Raw genomic sequence first — 20,266 nt, forward strand, 5'->3', positions numbered from 1 at the left:
CTGGCCATAAAAGCTATTTTTAAATATAAGGCTTGAAGTTAGAGAAGACGCACCTCCATCTTGAAATGCTCCCTTTCTTTTTGACCTTACATTACAACCTGCTGCTCCTTTCAAGCTGGAAGGCCTCTGACTGGCTCTTCACCTGTCCTTAATGGATAATGAAGAGAACGCCCCCATGAAAATCCCAAAGAGTGACTTCACCCCACCCCCAGCAATCAGGGGTGAGTTCAGGACAGAGAAACAGTCCTGTCCTTGCTTTCCTGACCCTGGATAGAAATTCCAGCCTTAAGATTCTGAAGAATTGAGAAAATTAGAAGGGTGTGGCACATGCATATGTACAGATTTGCTTAGACCAAAATGATAAATCTAGATTAGAGAATTTGGTTCATCCCCCACAGTGGTGTACAGGTTTTCAGGACAGTGCCTCTAGAATCCCATCAAATCGCCTGATTATAAGTGTACCTCTACAACTCCTCACTTACTGCACTGTTGTTCATGCTGGCTTGTATTTAATAAATCACCTTAAATATCACATATCACAAGGGGAGGCGATAGCGTAGTGGTAGTGTTGCTGGACTAGTAATCCAGAGACCCAGGGTAATGCTCTGGGAACCCGGGTTCGAATCACAGACAGTGGAATTTGAATTTAATACAATCTGGAATTAAATCTAATGATGACCATGAAACCATTGTTGATTGTTGTAAAAACCCATTTGGTTCACTAATGTCTTTTAGGGAAAGAAATCTGTTGTCCTTTCCTGGTCTGGCCTACATGTGACTCCAGACCTACAGCAACGTGGTTCGCTCTTAACTGCCCTTTGAAATGGCCTAGCAAGCCACTCAGTTGTAACAAACCACTACAAAGTCACAAAAAAGGAATGAAACCGGACGGACCACCTGGCATCGACCTAGGCACTGGAAACGACAACGGCAATTGCAACCCTGTCAACTCTGCAAAGTCCCCCTTACTAACATCTGGGGGCTAGTGCCAAAATTGGGAGAGCTGTCTCACAGACTACTCAAGCAACAGCCTGACATAGTCATCCTCATGGAATCATATCCTACAGATAATGTCCCAGACACCACTATCACCATCCCTGGGTTTGTCCTGTCCCACCACCAGGTCAGACCCAGCAGAGGTGGCAGCACAGTGGTATACAGTCAGGAGGGAGTTGCCCTAAGAGGCCTTAACATCGACTCTGGACCCCATGAGGTCTCATGTTATCAGGTCAAATATGGGCAAGGAAACCTCCTGCTGATTACCATGTACCGCCCTCCCTCAGCTGATGAATCAGTGCTCCTCCATGTTGAACATCAATTGGAGGAAGTACTGAGGGTGGCAAGGAGACAGAATGTACTCTGGGCAGGGGATTTCAATGTCCATCACCAAGAGTGGCTCGGTAGCACCACTACTGACCGAGCTAGCCAAGTCCTAAATGACATAGCTGCTAGATTGGGTCTGCGGGAGGTGGTGAAGGAACCAACAAGAGGGAAAAGCATACTTGGCTTCATCCTCACCAACCTGTCTGCCACAGATGCTTCTGTCAGTGACAGTATTGGTAGAAGTGACCACAGCACAGTCCTTGTGGGGACGAAGTCCCACCTTCACATTGAGGATACCCTCCATCATGTTGTGTGGCACTGCCACTGTGCTAAATGGGATAAATTTCAAACAAACCTAGCAACTCAAGACTGGGCATCCATGAGGCGCTGTGGGCCATCAGCAGCAGCAGAATTGTACTCAAACATAATCTGTAATCTCATGGCCCAGCATATCCCCCATCCTACCATTGCCATCAAGCCAGGGGGTGAACACTGGTTCAATGAAGAGTGCAGGAGGGCATGTCAGGAGCAGCACCAGGCATACCTAAAAATGAGGTGTCTCTTTGGTGAAGCTATAACACAAGACTACTTGTGTGCCAAACAGCATAAGAAGCAAGTGATAGACTGGGTTAAGCAACCCCTGAACCAACGGATCAGGTCTAAGCTCTGCAATCCTGCCACATCCAGTTGTGAATGGTGGTGGACAATTAAACAACTGGAGGAGGAAGCTTCACAAATATCCCCATCCTCAATGATGGAGGAGCCCAGCACAGCAGCGCAAAAGACAAGGCTGAAGCATTTGCAACAATCTCCAGCCAGAAATGCCAAGTGGATGATCCATTTCAGCCTCCTCCGGAGGTCTCCAGCATCACAGTTGGCAATCTTCAGCCAATTCGATTCACTCCACATGATATCAAGAAACTGCTGAAGGCACTGGAAACTGCAAAGGCAATGGGCCATGACAACATACTGGCAATAGTACTGAAGATTTGTGCTCCAGAAATTGCCGCGCCCCTAGCCAAGCGGTTCCAGTACAGCTACAACACTGGCATCTACCTGGCTATGTGGAAAATTGCCCAGGTATGTCCTGTACAAAAAGCAGGACAAATCCAACCTGGCCAAATACTGTCCCATCAGTCTACTCTCCATCATCAGTGAAGTAATGGAAGGGGTCATCAACAGTGCTATCAAGCAGCACTTACTTAGCAATAACCTGCTCACTGATGCCCAGTTTAGGTTCTGCCAGGGCCACTTAGCACTGACCTCATCACAGCCTTGGTTCAAACATGGACAAAAGAGCTGAAATCCCTAGATGAGGTGAGAGTGACTGCCCTTGACATCAAGGCAGCACCTGATCGAGTGTGGCATCATGGAGGCCTAAATCGGGGGAAAGCTCTCCCCTGTATGAAGTCATACTTAACACAAAGGAAGATGGTTGTGGTTGTTGAAGGTTAGTCATCACAGCTCCAGGATATCACTGCAGGAGTTCCTCAGGGTAGTGTCCTCAGCCCAATCATCTTCAGCTGCTTTATCAATGACCTTGCTTCCATCATAAGGTCAGTAGTGGGTATGTTCGCTGATGATTGCACAATGTTCAGCACCATTTGCGACTCCTTAGATACTGAAGCAGTCCATGTCTAAATGCAGCAAGACCTGGACAATATCCAGACTTGGGCAGATAAGTGGCAAGTAACATTCACGCCACACAAGTGTCAGGCAATGACCATCTCCAACAAGAGAGAATCCAACCATCACCCCTTGATGTTCAATGGCATTACCATCACTGAAACCCAACTATCAACATCCTGGGGGTTACCATTGACCAGAAGCTGAACCGAACTAGCCACAGAAATACTGTGGCTACAAGAGCAGGTCAGAGGCTAGGAATCGTGTGACGAGTAACCCACCTCCTGACTCCCCAAAACCTGTCCACCATCTACAAGGCACAAGTCAGGAGTGTGATGGAATACTCCCTACTTGCCTGAATGAGTGCAGCTCCTACAACACTGAAGAAGCTTGACACCGTCCAGGACAAGGCAGTCCGCTTGATTGGCACCACATCCACAAACATTCTCTCCCTCCACCACCAACACACAGTAGCAGCAGTGTGTGCCATCTACAAGATGCATTGCAGGAATTCACCAAGGCTCCTTAGACAACACCTTCCAAACCCATGACCACTACCATCTAGAACGACAAGGGCAGCAGATAGATGGGATCACCACCACCTGGAAGTTCCCCTCCAAATCACTCACCATCCTGACTTGGAAATATATCACCTTTCCTTCACTGTCACTGGGTCAAAATCCTGAAACTCCCTTCCTAACAGCACTGTGGGTGTACCTACACCACATGGACTGCAGCAGTTCAAGGCGGCAGCTCACCACCGCCTTCTCAAGAGCAACCAGGGATGGGCAATAAATGCTGGTCCAGCCACCAAAGCCCACATCCCGTGAATGAATAAAAAAAAAATCACAGGTACCTGGGTCTCAGCTTTGCAACGTCGAATCTCAAAACCACCAGGGAAAGATGTTACGGGCAGGATCGAGGGCCAGAAGAGGCCAAAGTTAATCAACTGTAATTATTTTTGTTTAAAAATAAAGGAAAACAATTCCACTATGGGCCAGGAGATTCAGTGCATTCCTCGTGTTTTCCCTGTCCCCTGCCTGCCTCCTATGAATGCAATTGCATCAGCCCTGCCACTATTCATTTCCCTAATTTGGGACCATTTCTATCAGTAACCTGCTACCATATAATTTCCTGCATTTCGGGCATCAAGTCATTCCAACTAGCTTTAGGCAGGAGTCAGCAGCACCCAACGCAAAATAAAGACCAGGAGGTAAACTGACCCCGTCCTCACCCACTTCAAGGGTGCTTTCTTTCAAGCCCCAGGCGTTACCGCCTGCATTAAAACTGGACTTTGGGTTCCCAAAATAGTGCGGTATTTCATTTCCTTTACACTATGATCTCCAGCCTCAAGTGTAAAAAATGTAGAAAACAAAAAGCTATAACTAAGAGCATCATTATAAAGGCAGGTTACGGTACATTAACGGGTTAAAGGGCAACTCAACCTAATTATTTTCAAGCTTCATGGTCACTGCTCAATTCCCATTGGAATTACACTGGAGCCTCACTAGATTATAGTCTTGGAAAACTGCCAACAAGGGGACTTTATAACAAAAAGCTGAACTGGCAGTTACAGAACCAGAGTGTGATACCTAAATACTGTTTTTAAATATGTACCAATTTAGCAGAAAATAATGCATGTAAACAACACAACAGAAAACTGTCAAAATTATAGCAAATTGTCTTGACATTTAACAAGATTATTCTCAACAAGTGACCTTGTCAAATGATTGACACTGATGCCGATAGTGGTAACTACAGAACTGAGGAATGGTCACTGCCGCAATGCAGATTGAAATATTCATGCCTGGTTTCTAATCTCTTCCATGTTGTATGGGAAGCACTGAACATAGGTCTCCCCACAAAAAGGGGTGGAGGAGGAAGGGAGGATCACCTCAGTGGCCAGTTTAGGGCACCATTTTGTTATACCTCCTTTGACCAGCACCATGGGCAAGCATGAGGTGCAACATGGTGCTGTTAACTTGATGGCCAGGCCAGGCCAGGCAAGTCAAAAGTATGTCCAATTGAAAGAATTTGGACAAGGGGAAGGAGTAAACGAGGTACATGTTGGCACAGGGTGCTAGCAGCCAACTGGCAAAAAGGATAAAGGCCTAATTCTCGCAATATAATGCCTGAGAATTTTGAGACTTTTAAAATTTGGAATTCCAGACTATGCTCAACTTACCCCTTGCACTCCAGCTACTTGAAAACACAGCCCATCTTGTGTACTGCATGGAGGGGAGCTTTTCTGAATTCTTCATACATATTAGGTTGAGAAAAGACAAGAATCATTTAAGTTCAAATGTGCCCCTTCCTCATGTTTGTTGTCGTATCTTTGGTTGGCCTTTTGTAATTCTAATTCCTTATGACTTTTTCCCCCCCCCACAAAGATAACTTTCAGCCAATACACTCACTAATGATCTCCACTTAAATGCTCATCTGCTGCATGTCTCACTGATTTCCAACATCCTTAATTGCCATTGATAAGCTGGTGGTGAGCTGCCTTCTTGAACCGCTGCAATCCATATGGTGTAGGTACACCCACAGTGCTGTTAGGAAGTTAGTTCCAGGATTTTGACCCAGTGACAGTGAAGGAACAGCGATATATTTCCAAGTCAGTGTGGTGAGTGGCTTGGAGAGGAACTTCCAGGTGGTGGTGTTCCCATGTGTCTGCTGCCCTTGTCATTCTAGAGGGTAGCAGTCATGGGTTTGGAAGGTGCTGTCTAAGGAGCCTTGGTGAATTCCTGCTGTACATCTTGTAGACGGTACACACTGCTGCTACTGTGCGTCAGTGGTGGAGGGAGTGAATGTTTATGGACGGGGTGCCAATCAAGCGGGCTGCTTTGTCCTGGATGGTGTTGAGCTTTTTGAGTGTTGTTGGAGCTGCACTCATCCAGGCAAGTGGGGAGTATTCCATCACACTCCTGACTTGTGCCTTGTAGATGGTGGACAGGCTTTGGGGAGTCAGGATGCGAGTTACTCACCACAGGATTCCTAGCCTCTGACCTGCTCTTGTAGCCACAGTATTTATATGGCTAGTTCAGTTCAGTTTCTGGTCAATGGTAACCCCCAGGATGTTGATAGTGGGGGATTCGGTGATGGTAATGCCACTGAATGTCAAGGGGCAATGATTAGTCATTAGTGCCACACAAGTGCCAGGCAATGTTACTGGCAGCTTGTCAGCCCAAGCCTGGATATTGTCCAGGTCTTGCTGCATTTGGACATGGTCTGCTTCAGTATCTGGGGAGTCATGAATGGTACTGTACATTACATACAAACATATGAATTAGGAGCAGGCCACTTGGCCCCTTGAGCCTGTGCCGCCATTAAATAAGATCATGGCTGATCAGAACAGAATCTCAGCCCCACATTCCTGCCTACCACTGATAACCTTTCACCCCCTTGTTAATCAAGAATCTATCTAGCTCTGCCTTAAAAATATTCAAAGACTCTGCTTCCACTGCCTTTGAGTAAGAGAGTTCCAAAGACACTCAACATTGCACAATCGTCAGCAAACATCCCCACTTCTGACCTTATGATGGAAAGAAGGACATTGATGGAGGAGCTGAAGATGGTTGGGCCTAGGACACTACCCCAAGGAGTCACAAATTCCACTTGTCTCTTGGATTTGTCCAACTGATGTTTCTGTTCAATTCCCAGCTGTTCTCCTCACCTGAGAAAATTTTTTAATATCAGGAGCATTCGTCCATCACATGACTGACATTGGAATGCTTATTCAAATAGTTGCAACAGTCAAAATAGTGTTAATGTCCTCTATCAAATGAGCTAGTTTTAAACCAAGGTGATGATTGGCCGGGTCACACGATGCTGAGCAGCCTTAGCTCCCACTGATAATCTGAGTTTGAATTCCTGGACTCCCACCGACTTCCCTTCCAAGTATTCCAAGTTGCAAGCCACATGGTTCTGAGGTGTACAAGTGCATCGGAGAAAAAAGCATTTCAGAGTAACTGATTTTGTTTCTTGAACGAAATAAAAACGGAGACTCTATAATTACAGATAAGCCTTCATAGTGAGAGGGTTTGAGTACAGGAGCAGGGGTGCCTTGCTGCAGTTATACAGGGCCTTGGTGAGACCACACCTGGAATATTGTGTGCAGTTTTGGTCTCCTTATCTGAGGAAGGATGTTCTTGCTATCGAGCGAGTGCAGTGAAGGTTTACCAGACTGATTCCTGGGATGGTGAGACTGACATATGAGGAGAGATTGAGTCGGTTAGGATTATATTCGCTGGAGTTCAGAAGAATGAGGGGGGATCTCATAGAAACCTATAAAATTCTAACAGGACTCGTCAGGGTAGATGTAGGGAGGATGTTCCCGATGGTGGGGAAGCCCAGAACCAGGGGTCACAGTCTGAGGATACAGGGTAGACCGTTTAGGACTGAGATGAGCAGAAATGTCTTCACCCAGAGAGTGGTGAGCCTGTGGAATTCGTTACCACAGAAAGTAGTTGAAGCCAAAACATTGTATGTTTTCAAGAAGGAGTTAGATATAGCTCTTGGGGCGAAAGGGGTCAAAGGATATGGGGAGAAAGTGGCAGCAGGCTATTGATCAGCCATGATCATAATGAATGGCGGAGCAGGCTCGAAGGGCCAAATGGCCTACTCCTGCTCCTAGTTTCTATGTTTCTATGTAAGCTAAAATCTGGGAAAGCAGATGCTTCCACGACAATTTTTTTCTCAATTACTGAATGCAGGAAATTTCACTGAATCATTCCGAGATTGGAAATACTAAACAAAAGTTACTGAACCCGTCTGAATCTTTAAAACATTTATTGAAGAAAAGCCCTCCCAGGTACCTCAATCAAACACTGCGTAAAATCCACCATCCAACATGATCTAGAAACAGATCAGGGAGGACTCAGGTTCAGGCTGTGATTTTCACTGCATTATCAAACCACAGGTGGAATAGCTATGGAGCACTCCAACTGGCCTCAGTACCACAGAGACAGAGTTTCCAGCCCCGATTGTTAAACAGCGATATCTGTTGGAGCATGTGTGTGGTGAGTACAGGATTAGATGGAGTGCTGCCTCCTACAGTGCAATAGCCTGCCAGCACACTCAGTTTAGGGTTCTTCTCAAAGGATGGGTACTTGGGTGAACTGCTAGAAATGGTACAATTATCCCTGAGCAGGGAGCAGTCAGGGGCTGAGAGAATAGGAGATAAAATTAGGGGAAGCTCCCAGGGGTTGGGGCAGGAGGGTTGAGGTGGCAAGAAGATAAAATGGAATTGTAACTGCATAAGGACCAAAGCAGATGCTGTCAGACTGAAAGATTAAATCGGATCAATGGAGTGCAAAGATACCACGTAATTATGGTTTCTCAGGTACATATAGCATCACAAAGAAAACAACCAGCCAGGACTGCATGACTCAACAGAGACAGCGAGGGAGAGACGACTCATCATGTAAATTTCAAACTTAGTAGCTCACTTCAAAGCAAGATGGAACAAAACCAACTGGCAGCACAGACAACAAAAAGAGTCTGGGAAGTCTGCTGAGCCCCACACATCTAGCCCACTGAAAGAAATACTGCTCCACCCCTCAAATGTCTCTGCAATTTAGCTCTGGCTGCAAACAGCATCAACATTTTTGAAGATCCATCAAGATCCCGGCTCATCCACAATATTTTTAGGTCATTTTCATTGCTTTTGCAACCAACGAATAAATAATAGGCTTTCTGCAAAGATAAGCACTCACACATGGGAGACTGTTAGAATCCCAGAAGCCAGTTGAAGGATAGAACTGGAACCAATTTTTACAAACTTTTATAAGCATTTAATTAGAGAGGTACACATTAAAAACACGCCCCCCCCCCCTAACTCAACAGCCACGGTTTTAGTCTGTTCCTATTTCAATCCATAGTTAATACCCACCATTTGCAAACAACGAAATACAATTAATGGAATAACTTCCCCCTCATTAAATAAGATAGTTTATATGCGCAACCAAAATTTCAAAACAAATAAAATCAAAGGTCTCCCTTTCTGTACAAGTGTTACATTGTGAGATACATCTCTTCTAGGACGCATAACAATTTCTTCAAATATGCATCTCTTATTATAAAACAAGCAGAAAATTGATGACTTGCGTCCATCCATTTAATTTTACTTTCTGTTATGTTCCTCTGTTGGGTCACTTTGCTCAGCGAACACGGTTTCACACCCATCTACCGGTGGGTGAGATGGCAAACAATATGCTGCAGATGCAGAGACCAATATAAGATGAAGCACATGTTGTTTATTTATACAAGTAACAGAGCACTAACACAATGTGTGCTTCTCCAACCAGACCCTATTCTAAGCTACTGATCAACATTGTAGCACATGCTACACAGCAATTGGGTAATATAGTCACGTGGTCAATCTGCTCACATTCTCTTAAAGGTGTATTACACACACTTTCTCTACAGCATTTGTTTTAACGTAGCAAGGTCAATCAACCCATTGTCTTTTCTCTCTCTCATTTCATAGAGTGTGCATTATCCCACAATGAACGATTACTTGGATAATATATAATGAGTATATTATCTTCAGAATGCCCATTGTATAAAACCTCACTTAACATATTTAAAATTCCATATCCACTGTCTCCACAAAAGCCAGTGTTTCAGTAGCCAAAGTACTTATAATATATATTTTTAAAAATTTTCTTAGCTTCCCATGCTAAAGGGCAACATTTCCCATTCTCACCAATGGGAAATATCATGAAACCAGCTGTATTCAGACACTCATCAGGATGACTAAAAGTGAAGCATCGCAAAAGTGACCAGTTTCATGTTCTTTGGGTCACCTAAGGATGGGAAGTTAAGGACATATTTATTCAGATTTAACTTTCTTAATATCTATTTTCCCTTAAAATATTCTCTACCTTAGAGGGTTTCATCATAATACTTAATGCCAAAAGATCAAAAGCAGCATTTGGCCTAGTCAAATCCACAACCAGTTGAACTGACCAATCAAGCTTCACAATTGCCCTGTCTCTTCTTTAGATATAACATCTTTCTGTGATGACACAGCGCAATTAAATGGGACAGGAGTAACACTGTTAAAAAGATTGCTGATTTAAAGGTTTTCCAGACCAACTTTGTTTAATATCTAAACCAATAAATTTAAAAGCATACCAGAAGCCTGACTCCCAATTTTAAATTTTACTCCAATCTGATTAAGAACACATTCTCAAATTCCATAATACTGTCCTACAAGAAATCATCAACATGCGTCATGAAGATGCCAGAAAGTTTTCCTTTATCAATGTTAACATCTTAACCATCTGTCCCACATACTGTTGAAGTACACATACTATTTAGTACTGCAGAGTTAATGGAGTTCACAGCTAACATATTCATCACAGGACTAAAACTCCTTGTGGCCAGTATAATTTGTTCAGATTCATCATTTTCTTCATCGTCTTTCTCAGAATTCTTTTCATGTATCCTTTCAAAGACCCTATTTTAAAATTAGGGGTTGCCCTTTTAAGGCAATGAGAAATATTTTCTCTGAGGGTTGTGCAACTTTGGAACTCTCTGCCTCAGAAGGCAGTGGAGTCATGGTCATTAAATATTTTTAAGGCAGAGGTAGATAGATTCTTATATTTCATCTCTTTTCTATTTTTCCTTAGTTCTGTTGAAGAGTCATATAGACTCAAAATGTTAACTGTGTTCCTCTCCGCAGATGTTGTTAGACCTGCTGAGTTTTTCCAGGTATTTTTATTTTTGTTGTAGATAGATTCTTGTTAGGTAAAGGAATCAAAGATTATTGGGGGTAAATGGGAATGTGGAAATCAACACAAGATGATCAGCCAAGATCTTATTGAATGATGGAGCAGGTTCGAGGGGCCGAATGGTCTACACCTGTTCCTATTTCTTACGTTCTGCCTCTTTGCTTTGGGCAGTTACACCAGAAGCATCAATTAACTGGTCCTTGGGCATTCCTGGAATTCATTACCCCATTATTTTTTTTCCAATTTTCTGCTGTAATAGTCAAATCTGCTGAAGGTACTTTCACCCTCCGCCTGCCTATCTTTAATCCTTCCATTATGTGAATGTCTGCATCAAGTTTCTAGACTGTTTCGAAATCTGGCAATCATTGAAACGTCTATTTGTGTCAACACTAAATGTCTCTTTGTTCCATGCAGGCTGAAGGAAATAACTGTTTCCCCAAGATTTTTCTTTTTTAAACACAGCAAACATCTAATCCAACAAGATCTCCTCCTGAGAACTCAACAACAGTTGGAACCAGTTGCCTGTCCTTTTGAGACATCTTAATGCAATAGTCATTTAAATTCAAATTGAATTTCCTCAATCTTTTATTCATGCAATCTGTTGAAGTCCATGATATAGTCTTCTCATGGAGCCCATCTATTTTCCAAAATCTATCAAATTTTGACTATGCCTCAGTCTTTTAATAAAACATCATTTTTGTAGATTTCATTCACAAGATCAAAAAGTAATTCAAATCTTCTTCATTATCCATCACAGGGATCCATCTCACAAAATATCTGACTTCTGATTTTACTTCTTGTAAGAAATGACAACAAGATTGTACCTTGTTTTCTTTTTTGTAGAGACAAATGTCCACGTACCCACTTCATTATTCCACTGAAATTATGGTTTAGACTCCGAGAACATTGCATGGTAATCATATCCAGAAATTTAAACTTGCTTTCTGCCATTTTCCACATAGGCCTCTAGAATTTTAGTTTGGGCTGATTTTTTTTTAAAGTTTCCAACCTTCACCTTTAGGTAAGCATTCTCTGCTACCACGTTGCAACCCAGAAAGCGAGAAAGTAAAGGACAGAACTGGAGCCAATCTTTACATACTGTTATAAACATTTATTGACAGAGTTACACATTACAAACATGCACCTACTAATCTAATAACCAGCTTGTCTATTCCTATATCTAGGAGCACAAGTGAACCCACAGTTAATGCCCACTGCTTGCATACAATATAATTAATATTCAATTAACAAAGACAGCTAAATGACTAAGGAACACAATCAAACAAAACAAATGGTGAACAAAAACAAACTCTACTTCTGAGAAACTATTAATGTTGAACATTTCAGTTCTGGTTAAAGGTCATCAATTTGAAACATTAACTATGTTTCTCTCTCCAAAGGTGCTGCTTGACCTGTGCTGAGGGTTTCCAACATTGTGTTTTCATTTTTTAAAAAATGATCTGTGGCAAATATGATGAACTCCTGAAATAAATCTGCTCCCTAGTTAGTAACCAGAGTGCTGATTCCCTTATGCTGCTTTACAAGTGACATGGGAACAATCTGAACCCCATTTTTCACATGATCATTAATGTGCATGGTTTTGCAAAGGCAGGGCCCGTGTATACTTTCATAGCTGGTCAACTCCAATATAGTAGCTTGGTCAACACATTGTGAAGAGACTGGTCAATCCAATTAATACTATGAATGTGATTTCTTTGTGAGACTGGTAGAATAAGGCTAGTAATGAAATTGGAATTTGACCAGGAAGTGCGACAGACAAGTGCTTCAGTTTTGTTCAAAGTACCAAAATATATGTTTTGAGCATGACTGAACAGACGCAGTGGTGTTTTAAGCCTCTAAAACAAAAGCAAAAGATATTATCTATGACCCAAAAAAGAATTTGGATTACCCACAGGAAATCCCATAATCAGCCAAACAAAATTAACATTCAGAAGATAATCTGAACAGGGGATTAAAAGATTCAGTGTTATACAAATACCAAATAATGTTTGCATTTTTATAAACTATTGGAAAACTGATGTTGAAAGCAAACTCCTTTGCACTCTGATTCATGGTGACATATGCTGACCAGCTGATTCTGTCTCCAGCCCTCTAAAAAGGCAGACAATGACTGGGTCAAGGCTTATGGTGGTTTGGAATCCCACAAGACTGTCTTTGCTCAAGTTCATTATCTACACCGACGGTTCATTTTATATATACACTTCAATTAGAAGAACTGCCACTTAGATGAATGAATTTAGTAGAAATGATTGGGTATGAGGATTATCTGCCCTATGTAATGGAGGACAATTCAGACTTGTAAAGATCAAGTCCATGTCAGAGATCTTAGTTTGTCAAATACACTAATGCTGAAGAAAAGTTACGAAAACTCCATGGGCTGCATCTTCCCGTCGGCATGTGGGGGCAGGTCTGACACGCTGACGCGTAACATGACGCACGATGATGTCAGGCGTGCGTCCTGACATCATTGTGCGTCATTTCGATATTTCACGCCCACCGACCTGTCAACAGCCTATTAAAAAAGTAATTACACTTAAGAACGGTGCCAATCCAACCTTAAGGTTGGCGAACAGGCAAAGATCCCAAGCAGCCTTCGCGTTTTTCAGGAAACCGCATCCACGAGCGGGATGAGATATCCTGAAGCTTTTATAAAATAAATAAATAAATTTTACGAACTTCACACACATGTCCCAGCTCGTGTGACACTGTCACACGAGCTGGGACATGTTTAAATAAATTTTCATTTTATTTATTAAAAAGTTCTCTCAACCATTCAATCTCCCTGAGGCAGCTCCATGCCTACTGTGCTCTTCCACGTACATGCACAAAAGAGCCCAGGCCCTGACTCTCCCTCCTCTCCTCCCACCCCACCCACCCGCCCGCACAGGTAATGCTGAGTGCTTCTGGCTGTGTGTTACGGTGGGTGGGCCTTAATTGGCCCGACCATGTAAAATGGCGGCGGGCAGCCAATCGCGGGCGGCGATCAGCTCCATGCCCGCTCCCGCCCAGCCCGCCCATAGGAAAAATTCTCCCCCAATATTTTCTTCTTTAAAACAGGCTTGAGCTACATCTAGAATATAGCTAAGCGAAATAAAGAGGTGGGCTCAATTTCATGTCATTTTTGCACCATTATCAGTTTGCATTTCCAGCAACTTTGTGAGCAAAAAAGTTTGAAACCTAAATGTGTACGAACAAGTTTAACTAATGGATCATGTCTAGAGACACCTCACTCCAGCAAAATCTAGCCCATTATGTCAGGCATTAGATTTTTGGTACCAATTGACTGGATCAACAAAAGATTAACATCAAGATTAGATGTGTCAGATAATAGACCAAATATATTGTTATAAGGCTATATCACTGCAATAAATTATACTTAAAGGAAGCCCTTGTGGCTTTTTATAACTACAAACAGTAGATACGACGAAGGTTGAAATCACTGTAGCATAATGGACAAAAGTGTGTCCTATTGCGAGGTACAAATGAAGCGTAAATGCACACTGATTGACATTTAGTATTCTTATCAAAACCAAACAGTGCTCAACATATATCAAATTGCATTATCTTCAGTCAGAGCCAGAGTTGTGTTGCCAAGATGCAGTTCCTGTAGAAACAATAGGTGAGGCTTGTTCAGTTTTGAACAACTTCTGTAGTAGACACAGCAAGGTCACAATTGTTTGAGGCTGACAGACAGAAAAACATAATTCATTCTGCAAACCATTTTACTATAAAATGTGTTGCCTGAATCCTATTCTGATGCAAGGGAGTTTCAGTTTCATTCTTCCCTCTACACCCCACCCCCACCCCCTCCCCAGTTTTCTCCCTTTCTTTCTCGATTCATACTTGGATAGGGCTCCATGTGCACTGGCTGCTTTCTGGTAGCTACCCAAATAACCAAACATCACATTAGGCTATTCAACCACAAATGGCAAAGTTAAACCCAATCCCCAAGTTTCGAGGACTTGAGTACAAAAAAAGAATCAAGGCTGGCATTCCAGTGCAGTACCAGGAAGTGCTGCACTGTAGGAGGTGCTGTCTTTTGGATGAGACACTAAACCAAGGCCACATCTGCCTGCTCAGATGGAGTTAAAAGATTCCATGGCACTATTGCGTAGAAGAGCATTAGAGCTATCCCTGGCATCCTGGCCGATATTAAGTACCTCATTGGCTGTAAAGTGTTTTGGGATGCCCAGTGTCGTGAAAAGTGCTATAGAAATGCAAGTCTTTATTTTTTCCTATTCCCATCTGAAACTCACAAACGCACTTTCAACAGTGATCACTGGAACAAGAGTGCAGATACTCTTCACCTTATCCCAGGACAATAAGATCAAACAAAGCATCTGTACTGCTAACCCATCATCAAACCAGCTAACAAGGCACAGACCAGGTACTGAACAGAAATATTGGTGCTTTGCATGGCTTGAGTTCCACGTTGATCAGTGCAGTCACCCTCTGAAGCATGAAAACTTGTCACTGCATTCTCAGTTTCATCATTACAGTAGCATACTTCTTCAAAGAAAATTAGAGCATTAATGAATTTGAATTGACTGTATAAATCTGCAATCTGAAGCAAGAGACAACAAAAAAAAAACCCCAACCCCAAACAATACAGGGCAAAGAAAGAAAAACAAGTTCATTAATAAAGTAATAGGTTAAAAAAAATGAAGGAGCGTCTTAAAAAGCAATGCAATTATAAATGACCGACAGTCAGCTGACATACCATAGTTGATGTACTATTTTCTCCTCATCAACCAAGTATTTCTGTCTCTCTTCTTCCACCAGTATGCGCTGTCGCTGCAGCGGATCCTCTGTTCTCTTCAATGCTTCAATAACTCTTCCATTGATTTCAGACTCTGCTTTCTTAAACATCGCTTTGAGCGTCTCCTGGTTCTCAAGCTGTAGGTAGAAAAGAATTCAGGTTCAATTTTCTCTGTCTGCCTGCCTAGCATCCCTGACAATTGAATTACTCTGCTGCTCCCAGGAGCCAGTTCTAAAGAACAGCCCCACAGCTGAATCTTATTTTGATTCAAACTTTATTCCACTGAGATGTCATAGACAAACTCAAGTAAATCAGAACCACGTGGCCATTTCACTGGTGAGGACCAATGGAACAATTGCTACAGATTATTTTCCAATTGTCATATGAGTATAAGTAATTAAAGTTGATACCTGTAATTCTACTCCATTAAACTGATGAAGTCTCCTGTCAAATTGACAGATTAGTCTCAGTTGTTGTGGTTGTGCTGATGGGAGAGGAGCCCAATCTTGGATATGTATACACAACCATTGAATTAACATGGTGAAAGCTGCTTTCCTCAGGCACCCCTCCCCATAAATCTCACCCCAGGTCCATGACCCAAGGACCATGGTTTTATTTTCTTAAACTTTGCATGGTTCCAAATATCAATTAAACACTTAATTCTCAGGTAAGCACACCAACAGGCCACCTGTTAGTTAACAAGATTTAGCTACAGCGCATAGGAAGTAATTCTTATTCAGTTTTCAAAGCAATGGTAATAAAACAGCTTCTTTAAATCACCTATACAAGGATTCCTCTAATGTTGTGTCTTTGACAGTCCTGACATTTCAGGATGCCGCTCTGAATTTATTTTTGAACAATAGCACATTACTCAAGGCTCAGCTTATTACAAAAAGCACACAAAATGTAAATTTCTGATCAGCACTGCTCTTGTGGTTCAAATTATGTACAATCATGAGTAATTTTGTTCGTCTTAATTAATAGGGTAGCTTTTGATGAGATTTGCTTCACTACATTTGACACTTCTCAATGCAAATGTAAGGGAATTGCTTTTCCCTTTGCTAAATATACTTTGTACTTGTACTCCTCAGGGGGAGGCGGTGGTATAGTGGCATTGTCACTGGACCAGTAATCTGCCAACCCAGGGGTAATACAGGAATTAAAAGTCTAATGATGACTGTGAAACCATTGCCGATTGTCATAAAGAAGGAAATCTGCTGTCTTTACCTGAGCTGGCCCACGTGTGACTCCAGACCCACGGCAATGTGGTTGACTCTTAAATGCCCTCTGAACAAGGGCAACTGGCAATTGAGGGTGAGCAATAAACGCTGGCAGAGCCAGCGACACCCACATCCCATGAACGAATAAAAGGAAAATGAAAAATTATTTCACTTGGTTTATCTTTAATTACTTAACCTTTCATTACATGAGCTTATTAATCTGATGATTAGGTAATGGCGAAATTTAAGAGGGTTTTAATTTTAAGAGGGGTTTTAATGATGGCAATGGGAGCTGCCACTTTGGTTTGACCAGTGAGCTTCTAGGAAGCCAATGCAAAACCCTTCAGAAAGAAGAATCATTCTTGGCTGATGTGAATGGGCACCTCAGTGAAACTGACAACTTTGGAGCTATTTCTTTGAAAAATAAAAACCTTGCACACACACTGGGCATAGTTATTGTACTTGCCCATGGTAGGTTTTTAAAAACGTAATCTATGGAATTAAAGGAGTTTCAAAAGTATCATGCTTGGAAACATGCCTCAGAGGCATCAAATCTCAGGGCATTGCAGTTCCAAGGAAAGTGCCACGAGTGATTCAAATAACATTTTATCCATTCGGTTACCAAATACCCAATTGTAAGGGTATTAAAAGTAGCAAATTAAAAAGGCACCGCTGAGCAAAAAGTAGCCAAAATTCACTGCAAAGTGCAGCTATGGCACATACCACTGTTATTTCCACGAAATTGTGACATGAGAAACAGGCCATCATTTACTCCACGCCAAAATATTCTACCCACCCATTCCCTCAATGAAACTGTAGAGCACCTAGTCCCACACTACACCCATTATAGCCAATGGAGAGATTGAGTTTGCTGAATGAACGCCACTGAACCACTTGGACCACTGCAGGGTAACGCTGGTGTGGTGAATGCGCAAGAATCAGAAGAACATGTTTATAAGAGATACAAGACTTCTGGGCATTATAAATACAGCTGCTATTGGAATTCTAATTTTTTTTTTGATTAGACTAATCAAAACAGAGCCTAGGCTTTTAAACATTTAATGTAATGGAAACATTAATACTTATTTTTCATATTGCTAAATACCATAATCAAAAATGGCAGGGTAATTGTTGAAACAAATTGCCTCTTAGGGTATCTGTTCCCTGCATTTTTTCTGAAATCTCTTGACATCAATCACGTAAAGTACAGCATTGTTCTTCAAATCCACACCCCAAAGCAATAAGCCTTGTGATAGAGTTATAGAAGAACTGCTCATTTTTCTAGCAATATTTATTCCATAGTTGTCTGTTTACTTCTTTTAAAAATTTTGCTGCTAGACATAGACATTGGCTAGAGGCAGAATCTCAGGCACTTGTGTTTTCATGGATCCCTTAATGATTTTAAGAACAATTTGGCCTAAGCTATCGTCAGCAGAAATAAACAGCAACTTTTATAATAGTTTCAGCCAGCTCTATTTTGAAGACAAACAATGTGCATTAATTAGAGATTAATTGCGTTTTTTTCTAAACTATAATTAATACAATCTCATGGAGTATGTAGCCATTTATAGATCGAGATTTCTATAGAAATCGACAAGTGAAACAAATTAACTACCAATTGATCATCCTGCTCCAGATTTGCTGCTATGTTGACTGAGGTATATTCTAATTATTGTTCCGGAAAATTATGCAGTGAATTGGGCATTGAAAGATGAGGAAGAATAACTTATGGTGCTTGTCACTAATTTCACTATTGCAGCAAATTCCGGACCAACCCTAATACACTAACAAAGCAGCAAGCAAAACAAATCAAACTGCTGAATCCTTCAGCTAGCTGGCTCTATAAATGTTTTAAAAAGGTCCAACTGAAATTATATAACTCCTAATTTCATTACCTGTTTCCTGATGGCAGATATAGTGGCTACCAGATATGGAATTCAAAACAACTGAATTAAGGTGGGAAACTCTGCAATCATCAGCAAAATCATCCCTAATTCAGATCACATGATTGAGGGAAGGTCATTTATGAAGCAGCCGAAGATGGTTGGATCTAGGACACTACCCTGAGGTACTTCGGCAGCAGCCTCCTGGGGTGAGATGACTGCCCTCCCACAAAAACAAGCATCTTCCCTTGTGCTAGGTATGACTTTAACACGTGGAGAGTTTCCCCCTCCCCGATTCCCATTGGCACCAGTTTTGCTAAGGCTCCTTGATAACACACACAGTCAAATCCTGCCTTGATGTTAAGGGCAGTCACTCTTACCTCCTCTCGAGGTAACTCTTCTGTCCAAGTTTGAACCAAGGCTGTAACAGGATCCAGGACAGGACCCGCACTGAGCATTGCTGGGCAGGTTATTGCTGAGTAAGTGCTCTTTGATAGCATTATTACTGACACCTACCATCACTTTGCTGATAAGTAAAAGTAGATGCTAGTGTTGTAGCTGTAATGGAACATCTTGGCTTAAAGGAGGGGAAAGAGAGATGGAGAGGCAGAGTGGTTTAGGCAGTGAATTCCAGAGCTTAGACAGCCGAAGGCATGGCCACCAATGGTGGAGCAAATAAAATCAGGATTGTGCAGGAGGCCAGAATTGGAGGAATGCAGTTCTGGAGGTTTGTAGAGATGGAGCAGGCTACAAATAAGAAGGGGCAAAGGGAGGGAACTGAATACAAGCATGAGAACTTTTAAAATCGATGTGTTGCTGGATCAATATAGACCAGCAACCACATGGGCTTTTCCCACAAAACAATGCACTTAAAAATGTAATTTGTCTGTAAAATTATTTAGGGCATTTGAGGACATAAAAGATGCTGAACAAATTCTTTTGTCCCTATTTAATTCTATACAGTGCCATGACATTTTTCAAAATAGCTGCTTAGCTATACGTTTGTGGTCTCTACTTCAATTCAATATTTTTTCTCTTTCATGAGATGTGCTCATCGTTGGCAAGGCCAGCATTTGCTGCCCATCTCTAATTGCCCTTGAGAAGGTGGTGACGAGTCTCAACTTCATTGTCCCTTGCATTCCACTGAAAGGAATAATTCTATATTGATCAAAGGACAAATCACCACCAGGACTCAAAAGGTAGCCAGTTTAGAAATTGAATCAATTTCAAATTTGTAATCTAGCTTTAATAGTGCTGCCAATGCAGTTATATCACAACTCAAGAGGTAACAGTCGCTAATTAAGAATTATTGTAGCCATTATTTGTCTCCTAATGCCCATTGATGAAAATCTCACCAAGGCTCGACATTCAATTATTTCAGCAAACATTTCAAAGGATGGTTAACATTTACTACAACAGACAGCAAAGCTAATTTCTGAACTCAGACCATAACGTCAGCTGGTTATTGATTCTCACTGCAATTTATAGCACATTATGTTGCACAAGGTTAAGGTTCTTAATTTCAAGTACTGACTAACTTTTCATTACATGCATGGCACTTTATTTCGAGGACTATTCATAATTACATACTAAAAATTAAAGCTAGCTACAGCTTGTAACACACTATAACCAAGGAAAGCACACAAGGAAAAAAGGATGCAAGACATGCACAAAGCCTGACTTAAACAGCACGAGTTC

At 41.8% G+C, this 20,266-nt stretch overlaps 1 protein-coding gene across 16 annotated transcripts in view; it reads right to left on the bottom strand.

Annotated features, from left to right (window-relative positions):
• Window positions 1-20,266, bottom strand: part of LOC144678302 (sickle tail protein-like) — a 599,821-nt gene that overhangs the window by 30,686 nt on the left and 548,869 nt on the right. For all 16 annotated transcript variants that reach the window (XM_078538135.1, XM_078538149.1, XM_078538129.1 and 13 more), the window contains one exon: window positions 15,427-15,602. In XM_078538135.1, the coding sequence (XP_078394261.1) occupies window positions 15,427-15,602 (176 nt within the window). The remainder of the gene's footprint in view (window positions 1-15,426; window positions 15,603-20,266) is intronic.

The sequence above is a fragment of the Cetorhinus maximus genome, chromosome 3, assembly GCF_964194155.1.
Source record: "Cetorhinus maximus chromosome 3, sCetMax3.hap1.1, whole genome shotgun sequence".
NCBI classification, from domain to species: domain Eukaryota; kingdom Metazoa; phylum Chordata; class Chondrichthyes; order Lamniformes; family Cetorhinidae; genus Cetorhinus; species Cetorhinus maximus.